We start from the raw sequence: 12393 nt of genomic DNA, 5'->3' as shown, positions 1-12393 counted from the left end.
CTTCTCTAAACTTTCTAATCACTGCTCTTTCACCCCCTTTTCCCTGACTTTCCTGGGGGTCAGACCCTTGTGACCTATACCTGATGGCACTGCTGCAGCACCCTGTCTGTGCATGGCGTGGGTCCTGGCCAGGGCTCCTGGTGCTGGGTGCAGCCTCCTGCAGCAAGAGGTGCAGCTGCTGGTGAGCTGGGACTAGCAGTCTGTGGTGTGTGCAGCTGCTGCCATCTTCTGGTCTCACTGAGACTAATTTTGAGCCCGAAAAAGCTGAGGCAGAATGAGTAAGGCCAGGTGTAATAATTTAGTTTTACATATAAATGCATATGCATGCATGTTTATATATGTAGGTAGGTATAGGTATAGATACACAAATATTTTTATAGGTGAAACAAGTGCTGAACAATAATTTATATCTCACTTGTAATTTTTTCCACTAGTACTTTATGGGTTAGTGCAGTAACAACTGTATACACTTAAAATGTTAAAAGTTATATATAAGCCCTAACTGTTTACATTATCATGGACCAAGATGGCTGCAAGTTCTTCAGTTATTTCTACTTGCCCACCGAGAACAGGGAAAAAAAATAAATCTGAGGGAACTTCTTTGTCTAGTTCTTTCCGTTTTGTACATATCTGTTCACAAGAAACTGGTCTGAGAACCACAGACTCAATATCAGCCACAAAGTCATATCAGTGTTTGTGCATTGGCAAGGTGCTCAGTCTCCAGCAATTTCTGCCACAAGCTGGAAAAACACGGCTCCATTTCCCAGTACCAAGTGCCTGGCCAAGTTGTTGTTCTTCCCCTGATTTTTCAATGAATATGAACTCAAATTGCCACATTTGATCTCTACTTTAAGAGTCCCAAAACCAGGGTCTGAGTTATAGGAGCACTGATAAAGTACTGGGCCAGCTTCCCATAATCTAACTCAAATCATATTCCCAATATCAAGTCACTTCACAATTCACAAGCATCACTCAGACCTATTGCTGGATTTCGTGGCTGCTGGGAATGCCATCATTCCAGCCTTCTTTCTCCACCAGGTAACCCTCTGTGACAGCTTGGGTGAATCTGCACATCCAGGGAATCTGGGTCATTTATTGGTAGCTACGAGAATCTGTGCCAGAAACTCCACACAGTGAGAAACATGAGATGGTCGAGGTAAAATCATCAATATGGAAAAATAGGAACACAGATTTGCAAAGGTTTTCTTATCATCCAGACCATCCTATGCTATCTCAGGCAGCCGTGTCACATAATCCTGCTCTTACATTCCCTGTACCCTGCTTTAAAATTCGTCAGAGTTTTTTTATGCAGTTTTTATCAGCAACCTTGTCTGAACATTCAAATATGGGATTTTCCTGCTTACTGAGATTTCAGCCTTACACAGAATGTCAACTAGCCTGGAGTAAGGACCACTTGAAAGAACCTCCAAGGCTTTCAGTGCAAATCTCTGACCTTTATTTAAAAGCCCACTTCTGAGAAAATGCTTTTTGACTGTGTTTGCTAATACACGGTTTCCTGCATAAAGGCGGAACACACAGAAGGGGCTTACAGACTGTTGACTACCATAGCTCTGTACTCCACAGTCGGACATGAGCATTGCAAAATTCACAGCTGGCAGCTCCCACTTGAGACCAGTCCCTACCAGTGACCCCAGACTGCTGCTGACTTTGGGTGACCAAGTGGGACCCCAGCTCAGATGGGTCTATGAGACCTGGCTGAACCTGAGCTGAGGAATAATGCCTGATTTAGTCTCCTGATGACAGAGTTATCTTCATGGTTCCTTTATTACATTTCCAGTATCTTCTAGCTCTTTATCTCTCACTTGAATATTAGCTTTAGCATGTTGCATATGCATTGTATGTGAGGAGAGGACTAAACGCTGATTGACCTGACAACCTTTCAGCACCTGAATGTCTTATCAGCAAGCCAGACTTGACTCAGAATCAAAACCCTGCTGCCCTTCAGTGGGTCTGGGGGAAGAGACATCACTGCATTTTATGGAATACATAAAGTTGAAATTCATGCATAAACCCCATAATCTGCCAACCAGCCTCCACTGCTTACACCATGAGCTCTTTTCCCATGCAGTTGATATTCTGCAGGTCTCTGGCATCCTGCTCTGAAAGCATGGGATGGATAATTAGATTTGTACAAAGAGCTGCAAATAAAAAAAAAGAGCACACATCCTTAGAAATACATCCATGAGTGTATGCTATGGTCAAATGGTGTGCCAAGCTACAAGAAGCAGTGCTTTTTTGTTTTGGACATATTCTTGTTACAAAGCAGAGTTTAGCTTTCTGGTTTTGCATGGCACTTAAAAATATTTCACCCTTCCTCCACCAGAAAACTTTTCAGGATAAAGATTTTCTCATGTAGTGTGTTAGGAAGTACACAGTGTGAAAAAACGGTGATAGAAGGGAGACTTAATTGAGGTGGGCTTGTTTGAGAGAGCAAGGACGTACAAGTAGCAAACATCAGAGGAAGTCCCCACATTGTCAGGGTACAAAGCCACCCACAGCAGCCCTTGTAAAAGGACTCAAAGTACACATTAAACACAAACACTACCAGAGCCATTCTTTTTCTTCCAGCTTTTTAATGTGACGGAGAGAACAAAAACAAAGTCCATTGGAATAGCTGCAATTTCCAGTGACAACCAGACACAGATGAAATAAAAAAAAAAAAAAAAAAAGAAGAAAGGTTTCAAAGGAAGAAAAGGAACCAAGGGACTGGAATTGGCTATTTCACACACTGAGTCGACAGAACATCTAAATGAAATGTTTCATTAAATGCACAACACTGGGTGTTATTTACAGTGGAACTTGCAGTGTGTGTCCATTTATACAGCACTAGCATCACATACAGCAAAGAAATTTCTTTGATTTTGTTTCCTTTGCAGTTCCCAGGCTTGATTCTTCCTAAAAGCAGCATTTGCTAATATGAGGGTAAGAAACTGAGGGAGAAACCTGATGAAAATGTAATGTATGGGGCTCAACTCTACTTAAACCTAAAAATATACTCTCCAGTTTTGTGTGTCATTTGGGAAGTCAAAGGATGTAAGCAGGGAACATAAATGGACCTAGGGCCTCCTTAACAGTATCAGAGTATACTCGTTGTTGGAGGTCTCAAAGCAGGACCTGGAAGAGACCTGCACATCTGCAGAAAGCTCAGCTCCATGCAGCTGTCCTCTCCCCAGTGTGCAGAACATCTGGCTCTGGATATGGGTTTTCCAAGAGTCACCCTTTTCTTAGTCCAAAAGATCCATGCACCGCTGTTTGTAAGTCACATTGCATTTCAAGGGGATGAGGATTGTATGGGCAATGAAGGGACCACTCCATCCAGCCCCAAGCTGCAGCCACCACCAGTAGGATGTAGCAGAGCCAAAGGCAGTGGCAGGAGCTGTCCTGCACAACTGAAGTAAAGGAAGAGTCATACGACAACTAGTTAAATCAACAGGGAATACAAGGAGGCAGAACTCTTAACATAATACCACTGGTCTTTTGTAATAGTATCAACAGTGCTCTAAATGCCTGTTTCTGCATGCTCGGAAGCTCAGTGATGAACTCCTCCTGTGACCCACGTTACACTGCTGGACAGATAAAGACACTAAGTCACAGCAGGCCAGTTAGAGTTCCCTAGAACCACCTTTCCCATGCCACAAAGTCCCTGGCTAAGTGGCTGGACTGGTGTGCCACGCATGCATGAAGAGGTCCAGCTGTCCTCTAGAAGAGGTCTTTGGGATTTAAGGCAAGTCCCCTGTCTTGGTTGTCTGTGCTCCTGTTGCTGTAAAGTTCATGAATCCAAGGAAATAGTGCTCTGCGGGGATCGTCAGTGGACCTGTGGCCAGGAGTTTTTTCCTCTTCTCTGTGGATGGTCCAGTGTATCAAAACTCCAAGACAAGGAGACTGTTCACTGTGGCAAACGTAGGCAGGGGGAACCATTGGAGGAGGCATGCTGGCCCTTGCACTGCAGGTATAACGCTGATTTTACAGTAGAAATAAAGCTGAGCCATCAGAGGAGGTGCCTGATGAGGAATTTCCCCCTGCTCAGCGCTCCAGGGTCTGTAGCTTGGGCTCAGACTAGCAAGTAGCCCACGGCTTGAAACTGAGACCCAAATCAAAACACGGCCAGTGCTGAGAAGACTGCACCCATCAACGGTTTTGCTCTGGAGAGCAGTATGTGAGGCCCACACTGATTTACACCATGACAAGGACAACAAACAAACACATCAGGAGTATTGACTAAGCCTTGTTCACACTGAAGCTGGATGGGAGACATCAGCCGAGGTGTCACAAAGGCAGATGCCTGAGCTGGAGCCATTGCCCTGGGTTTCTCTGTTGCGGAAGGAGAGGAGCAGGGCTATCCAGGGCAAGCCATCTCCTTCTCGGCATGGTGCCTGAACGTGGTCACATATATTGCCTATGCCTTTCAACCGAGAATAATGGGAACCCAGGGCGATGAGTTCAGATCCAGACATCTAACTCATAGGTGTCTGAGGCTAGGCGACATGACTTCCCCTTAGCTTTTCCTTTCTTCCTTCTCTGTTCGTTGTTGTCCTTTCCCAGGCCCTTGTGTACCAGCTGCAGTGTGTGTTTGCCCTTTCCTATTAGGCCATGAACTCCCTGGTCAAGTCAGGGACAGGAACCTTGTCATGACACGCATGCATCATCCCCTAGCCCTCAGATGACTGACCCATGCATTTTAGGGGTGCAAAGAGTTTCTACAGTCATGTGGGTAGCCCGGGTAACATTGATAAGAAGACCCTATTGCTCTTTACCTTGTCCCAGCTAATCTCTCAAAGGTGAGGTTTAGCAGCCTGTGAAAGAGCCATTCTGTAAAGTAGAAAGGTTTCTAAGATTGGATAATATTTCCTAATATTACCTTGCCATTTCTATCTCCTCAAGACCTCAATTTCTTCCTTCCCTGAAAGTTAACCGAAAAGTTTTGCAAAATAAATGTCATTAGTGTCAGTGTGCAATGTCAATGGAGAACACAAATAGTGAGGTTTGCTGTCAGAACATTGGATGATATGTAAATAAGAGTGCCTCATAAGATTAATAGAGGTAAGTTCTGGCTCCACAAAGCAGCACAACAGAATAGCCCAGAAAATGAAACAATTTTTTTTCCCTCCCAATTGCAATGTGGTAATTGACATGCACGGCTCAACAAAATGGATGAAACATAAAGACCATGGTGATCTTTTGTGTTGAAATACATATTTAGCTGCTTCTCACCATGCAAAAGGACCAGACATTCTTAGAGAAAAAAAAACCCACATTCTGGGCTGTGATTCTCAACAGAAGCTGTGAACCGCTGCCAAAGGACATAATTACATTCACTCCTACCTTAGAGAAGGAACCTTGCTGTTTTGAAGACAAATCAAAAAAAGGCCCTAAGCTACCCATAAAATGAAGAAATGAGGCATAATAAGCTCAGTTATTACAGCAGCTTGTGATTTTATCAATTTCATAAACCTCAGAATAAATCTCAAAAATCCCAAAGAGCCCATTGCAACCTAGCTGCTCCGTAAGTGTTTATCCCTGATTGACACAATGATAAAGATGATGCTTATTAAAGGGTTTTGCCTCATCGGCAAGGATTTGTTTCTTGTGATCTAACCATGCTCTGTGTCCTTCATCTGTCCTCTGCGGCAACACTGCATGGGGTTGGCCCTGGTGTCAGCTCTTAGTGTATTTGACTGTCTCTGTGCAGCTGAAGTCCTGCTGGATTTCAGCCTAGCCCTGTGTGTTTTTCTTAGGGAAAGAAAAGAAAAGAAAAGAAAAGAAAAGAAAAGAAAAGAAAAGAAAAGAAAAGAAAAGAAAAAGAAAAGAAAAGAAAAGAAAAGAAAAGAAAAGAAAAGAAAAGAAAAGAAAAGAAAAGAAAAGAAAAGAAAAGAAAAGAAAAGAAAAGAAAAAGAAGGAAACAAGAGGGATCCAAAGAAAGGTAAATCAGAAGATCATTAGCACAAGTACAAAAGAATTTTTTATGTCACAAAATATCCTGGTGAGACAAATTTTCTGCATTATGTGACAGTTTCTGATCAATTCTGGTCTGTTGCTGAGCTTGTTGAAAGGGTCTAATTAGTGCTATCTAGTCAATTGTGAGCATTGGTGGTGTTATTTAATAGTATGCATTTCATTCTTGTTTCCCCAGAAAATATATCCCAAAATACACAACTCACTTTGCTTCTAGGTGCAACAGGACTTAAGTCGTATGATAAAAAGGGCATAGGAATTTCAAAAATGGTCTTTACAGGATATCAAACTTAACCGTGCCACTTAATGGAGAATTTAATGTTCTGTACAGTAAAAGGTTTCTGCGTGCATTCCCTGTGTAACAAGTTAAATGGCTTTAAGTAACTGTGCTTACAGTGTTTCAATGAGACCCAAGTCTATAAGAAAATCAAGCATCATATTCTTTAAATAATATGGCTAAAATGCTGGTAAATTCACAGTTACCATACTCTAGGTATTACACAAAAAGTCCCCTATTTACACTGGATAATATGTACACATTTGGTTTGTGGAATGCTCCAACATCATATCAATTTCTCCTCTGTGAACATTGTAGGAAAAAAATTCTTAATCATCATAGAGATATATATTCCCAGCCATCAAAACGTTTAAATATTCCGTGTCTGGATGTAAAGAATGAAGTGTCACTAAGTTGATCATGACTCCAGATAGTCTTGAATTAGTGGGATTAGTTTTTAGTGTCTCTCTTAAGATCTTCTTAAGGGTGCAGAAATTAAAAATTATAACTTTCAATAGCTGATCACTTCAATGTGTGTGTGTATGTTTGCAAGTATGTGTAAATACATATATATATGTATATAAAATTACGTATATATTTCTCTCCCAGACCAAGAAGGTGCCTAGTGATTCTCTATGCCCAAGTGAAGACAGTACAGGGCTTTGAGACCCTGATTCTTCTGAGACACCCAAGCGCCCACCCAATATCCTCCAGAAATCAGGACTGACTCACTCTTTCAGGTGGTAACCCCAAAATCAAGACCGATAGGGTCACTAGTCACATTTGTAGCTCTTGTCCCTATTGCTGGAGCTCACCTACAGCAGGTTTGTTACCTGCCTCCCCTTCGGATGCCTCTTTTGTCTGAGCACAGCTGATATGAATTGCCAAGGAGTGCTGGGCAAGGCAGGCAGTATCTCACAGCTCGGCAAAGGCATAAGGGGGTCAGGATCTGTTCTCCCGTCGGACACGCTCACACCCACGCAGGCGCACACATGCACGAAGCCGCTGTTGGCATCCTGTGTCATCACACTGGGATGGAGAGGGAAAGGGTAGACTCCCAGTGTAGGCAAGGTTAAACCCAAGCTCTGCAAGGGGTGTGTGGTAGCTGCATGCACCGGTCGTGGCTGTAAAAGGGTCAGAAACTAGGGGTTTCATTTTTATCCCTTTGGGCTTTTCTTTCCCTCTGCCCTCTCTCTTTGAGGTATCGACAGAACAGTATAGAAATGGACATTTTGATTTTTCCAAACACGGCTCTCTCTTGTTCTTCTTCTACGTCTGCCCCCCCGACCCCCCTGGCCTCAGTTGCTCACATCAGGACCTGTTCTCGAGTCTCTGGCAGGCGCAAAGCGAGCAGGCCACCTCCAACCAGAGCAGAGGAAGCCAGAAGGATGGGAACCACCTTGGTTATCCCTACGAAGGAGGCAAAGATTGAGTTCCCCAGGATGGCACCAAACTTGCAAAGCCCATTGAGGATGCCAAAGGCCGTTGCCCTGTGGGGAAGAAAAGCAGAAAGCAACAGTTAGGAGGGCGGTTGGTTCTTGGCACAACTACAGAAGGTCTGGATGGATGGGTAATTTTGTGAATGCTCTTATGTTGCCCAGGCTACGCTTCTAGCAAGTAAAGTCAGGCAGAAAAAATAAATAGATAAATAGACGTCGGTGTTTTGCATGTCTGTGTGAATGAGAAGAATGTCTGTGTGTATTCATTTCTCCTTTTCATCTTAGCTTCTCCCTAGCCCTAGAGTGGCCCACTATGACAGCCTTTTCCCTCCCCAAAGACAGCAGGATACAACCTGCTCTAGAACTTGTCAAAGCCCTTCCAAGGGCTGGCTAGAGTGAGCTGTCACCAGACAAACAACCTGGGCTCTCCTCCAAATTCTGCTTCACCCAGCAGCTAAAAGCATGCTGTCTTCAAAGCACAGTCCTTCTCCCTCCCTTCTGTCTTACCCCAACAGCCTGAAAAAGGAAAAAAAAAAGGCTTATAATGATGTTGCAAGGAAAGATTTCATCTGCAGCACATCCTCCCAAAGTTTCCTGTACTTCCTCATCTTCCAAACCATTCTCTGCACGTGGTTGTCTCCAGGTTGTGAAGGGGAAGGCTGTCACGGTGATGAGCTATGACAAGAGGCTGGGGGATACAGTCTGAAAGGCCAGACCTCCATGCACTTCCATGGAAATGACAGACTCCATATTTTATCTGCCTGTAACTTCCATACTCCCATGCAACTTCCTGTATACAAGCCACCGTGAATGCAGAATTATGCTTGCAAACGTCTGTGCTGATCCAATATAGCTGCAGAACTACCCAACCCTTAAGGACTGGTGAAAATAAATAAAAAAAAAATACACCTCCCCCACCTACATGTATGTAGAGTGAGCACTGACTTCTTCCATCAGGAACTGAGAGGCCAAAGTCAGAGGGTGGAGACTAAAAGGAGAAATACTCTGCACACCTTTTGTCAGTGGGGTAGAGCTCCACAGTGATCACGTCCAGGGCGTTCCAGGCAGCAATGCTGGCCCCGCAGAAGAGGCACTGCCAGCCGATCATTGCTGACTCGCTGTTGCCGAAAAAGAGAAAGAAGCAGCACACTGCCGAGATCAACATTGAGCCACCTACAGGGGGAAACGAAGGGAAAAATGTTGGCACCAGTTTCCCCTGTCCACAGTTGAGCAAACACATTTGTTGGTAAAGATGGCTTTCAAGTGACGGAATTTCACCCCAGAACAAATTAAATCTGCAAGAACCCAAAAATACCTTGATGCTATGCTGCCTACCCGTCATTCTCTGATGCTGGAAACCAGCCTGAAAATGTTCTCAATGACCATCTGATCTTGCTGATAGTCCTGCTCTACAGAGACTCTGAAGACAGGCTTTTCCAGGCAGGTTTCCAGCATCTCAGACTTCCAGATGGACCCAGGAAGAGTAGAGGCAAGTAAACATGAAAGTCAATGAGGAGGAAGAATCACTGTGAAGGTTTTCCAGCTTGAGTTTTGAGTGAAGAGCTGGTGCATTTCACATCATATTGAAAACACTTGATGCATTTACAGTCTCAATTAGGATAATTTACAGTCAATTGTATGAAGCACTTGAGGTCTCTTTTAATTATAAGAACATCATTAGATTTCATGGCACATTTGCATAGGAGCCATAATTTTATGAACACCAGCAAGGGAGAAAGTCAGAGCATTCATGCTCAGTTAGGCACAGTTCAGATTCAGAAATATTAATGGCTACCTCACTGCCTTCTACCCCACTGGGAATTTTCACCTGAAAGATGCCATTTTTGCAAAATCAAAGTATCTTTCACTGGAAACTTCTGTTGTTGCTGAAATATGTCCATTTACTGCCAGGAAACCAAACAATTTTTTTTTTTTTTTTTATTTGGGGTTTTTTGAATCAATTTGACACCATCTGAAATAATTTGGATGCTGAACTGGAACTAAAATGCTTCATTTTGGACATTATGTTGCATTTTGTCACTGCAGTGCCCTGCCTATGAAAAGCTGCTGTGCAGGTCTCCATATCCACTTCTATTTCATGGTACCTGGCCAAACTACATCCCCCACCATGTGGTGTGGATATTCCCTCTGCTGAAGAGGTACAGTGCAGCATTAGGGTCACCGTGTGTGCACCAAGAGATCTGACATTTGGCACAGGAGAGGGTTTAGCAGAAAATGACAAAACTGAGCTGAAGTCCCAGTGAGGCACATAACACAAAAGCGAAATTCAGTTTTCATGTTAAGCTGACCAGAAATAATATGTTCAACAGAGTGATTCGGGTGGGATGCCAGAAGGCTGTTTCAATTGAAAATTCCATAGTGAAACGTTTCAGCGTGTCGTTACTAATTTTTGTCCTGTACTTTTCATTCTGCAGAAGAAATAAGCATTTAGGATTCCAGCTGTCATCTCAATTCCAGATGAAAATGCTGAAATGCTGACATGTTTGCAGGGTGGACAATCTGATTCTCATTCAGCTTTAATTTGTTTCCCACAGACCCTCCAGTTTGTTTGGGTCTTTTCCAAATTCATTACATGAATGCTTATTTCCCCCCCCACCCCAGCATACATTCCTGACACACCGGTGGGGTCATCTTGCTTATCTTAACCTGTCTGATGGTAAGGTTAGCTAACTAAACTTCCTTCTGTTCTCAGAAGAGAGAGATAGGTGAGCTCAAGAGGGTGAGTCATCCGTTACCCCCGAGCCACATCCCTGATTTTACTAAACTCACTTGGCTGTACCTCCAGGCATGATTCCCACAGTACCTGGAAAGCAAGGTCGGAACCCTGGAGGGAACAACAGCAGAAATTCCCAAAGTAATCATAAAGCTGATAAGGTGGTAACTTATTCCCATAACACTAAAGGGTGGCATCTTGCTTGGCTGTGACATGGTCAGTTATTCTACCATATGCTCTCTGAAGCTGTCTGTAAAATCATTTAAAAATCAGAAAACCAGAGGAAAGAACTCCTGGGCTGTCAAGCAGCTGCATCAAATAATCTTTGTGAACATTCATTGCTACAAGCAAAGTGTTTATTTATTTATACTGAGTGCTATGGACATCAGCACCAGTTCAACAGCACCAAGAGGTCCTGCTTCAGCTCTGACCCTGTTGTGCTGAGCACTGGATAAACATACAGGCTGTCCTGGTTTTGGCTGGGATAGAGTTAATTTTCTTTCTAGTAGCTGGTATAGTGTCATGTTTTGGATTTAGGATAAGAATGTTGATAACACACTGATGTTTTCAGTTGTTGCTAAGTAGTGTTTGTAGGAAGTCAAGGATTTTTCAGCTTCTCATGTCCAGCCAGTAAGAAGGCTGGAGGGGCACAAGAAGTTGGGAGAGGACACAGCCAGGGCACCTGACCCAAAGTGGCCAAAGGAATATTCCATACCATGTGACACCATGCCCAGTATATAAACTGGGGGGGAGTTGGCCCAAGGCAGGGGCAGATCGCTGCTTGGGAACTAGCTGGGCATCAGTCAGTGAGTGGTGAGCAATTACAGTGTACCTCATTTGTTTTGCATATTCAAATTCTTTTTTATTATTATTGTCATTTTATTATTGTTATCATTATTATTAACCATAATCATTATTATTATTTCCTTCCTTTCTGCTCTATTAAACTGCCTTTATCTCAATCCACAAGTTTTACTTGTTTTCGATTCTCCTCCCCAACCCACCGAGCAGGGGGGGGAGGCATGAGCAAGCAGCCCCATGGTACTTAGATGCCACCTGGGCTTAAAGCACAACATAGGCTTTGACATAAAAGTCAAAACAAAAAAGGAGGATGTCACAGATACACAGAAAAGCAGAGTGGGGAGGTGGGGAGCAGGTAACTTGCCCACTGGATTGGAGCAGATCACTTGCTTCACCCTCAAGTTTTTTTACCCTTCTGCTCCATTTGATATGGGAATGGCTCATCCCCACCTGAGCCAGCTCGCCTTGTGTTGGTGTGTGTGGATGCCGTGAGACCTTCCCGCTGACCTTGGCTCTTTGCAGAGTTGTGCTCCCACCCACGACCTGTGCCAGGCACCCATCATCCCCACTCACCGATCATCTTTATCCTCCCTATTTTGTCCATGAGTAATGCAGAGATGATGTTGCCCGGCAGCACAGACAGGCTGCCCAGGAAGCTGACCAGGTAGATCAGGAAATCATTGTCCTCCTCGAAGTCCAGCTGGCAGCCTTCTTTCTGGTTCATAAACGTGTTGTTTATGAGCCTACAGTTGATGAATTTGTGTTCATAGAGATCTGCGAGGGAAAAAGGCAAAGTCTTGATCCCGTTTGGCTGATCTCCCTTGATACAGCAGCAATGGGATCAAAACCAAATCAAAGATCTGAGAGGAGCTCCTCATCAAATGGGAATGGCCAGGGAGTTTTTATTTTAGTGGCAAACTCTAGCTTCTTGCTTGGCACCTGGTGGGTGTAAGCTCATACACTCCTTTTATTTGTGGAGTCACCTGGGACCAGTATCCCCATGCTGCAAGGACAGGGTAATGCAGGTTCTTGCTTTCATGGCATTATGGTTTGTTCTCTATTAGAGTAGAAATGAAAAGCTTTTTCAGGATAAATTAATGAATATTTTACTGCTTACAGTCATCAACCACAGGTTGGTTAAAATCATAGTTTAAGCTGGATTCGTTGAA

The 12393-nt window shown here is 43.6% G+C and overlaps 1 protein-coding gene across 4 annotated transcripts in view; it reads right to left on the bottom strand.

The window, feature by feature from the left end:
* Positions 1–2591: 2591 nt before the first annotated feature.
* The window catches only part of SV2B (synaptic vesicle glycoprotein 2B), a 69553-nt gene continuing 59751 nt past the window's right edge, over positions 2592–12393 (bottom strand). For 3 of the 4 annotated variants that reach the window (XM_049811969.1, XM_049811968.1, XM_049811970.1), the window contains 3 exons: positions 11798–11998; positions 8703–8862; positions 6661–7740 (listed from right to left, as the gene is read on the bottom strand). In XM_049811969.1, the coding sequence (XP_049667926.1) occupies positions 7557–7740; positions 8703–8862; positions 11798–11998 (545 nt within the window). In that variant the 3' untranslated portion in view covers positions 6661–7556. Of the gene's footprint in view, positions 4103–6660; positions 7741–8702; positions 8863–11797; positions 11999–12393 lie in introns of those variants that run through there. The other variant, XR_007507457.1, reaches the window with a different exon arrangement.

This window comes from Accipiter gentilis, chromosome 10 (genome assembly GCF_929443795.1).
Source record: "Accipiter gentilis chromosome 10, bAccGen1.1, whole genome shotgun sequence".
In the NCBI taxonomy this organism is placed as follows: Eukaryota; Metazoa; Chordata; class Aves; order Accipitriformes; family Accipitridae; genus Astur; species Astur gentilis.
The sequence above is the reverse complement of the archived record's forward strand: the minus strand, read 5'-3'. Positions and strand labels throughout refer to the sequence as shown.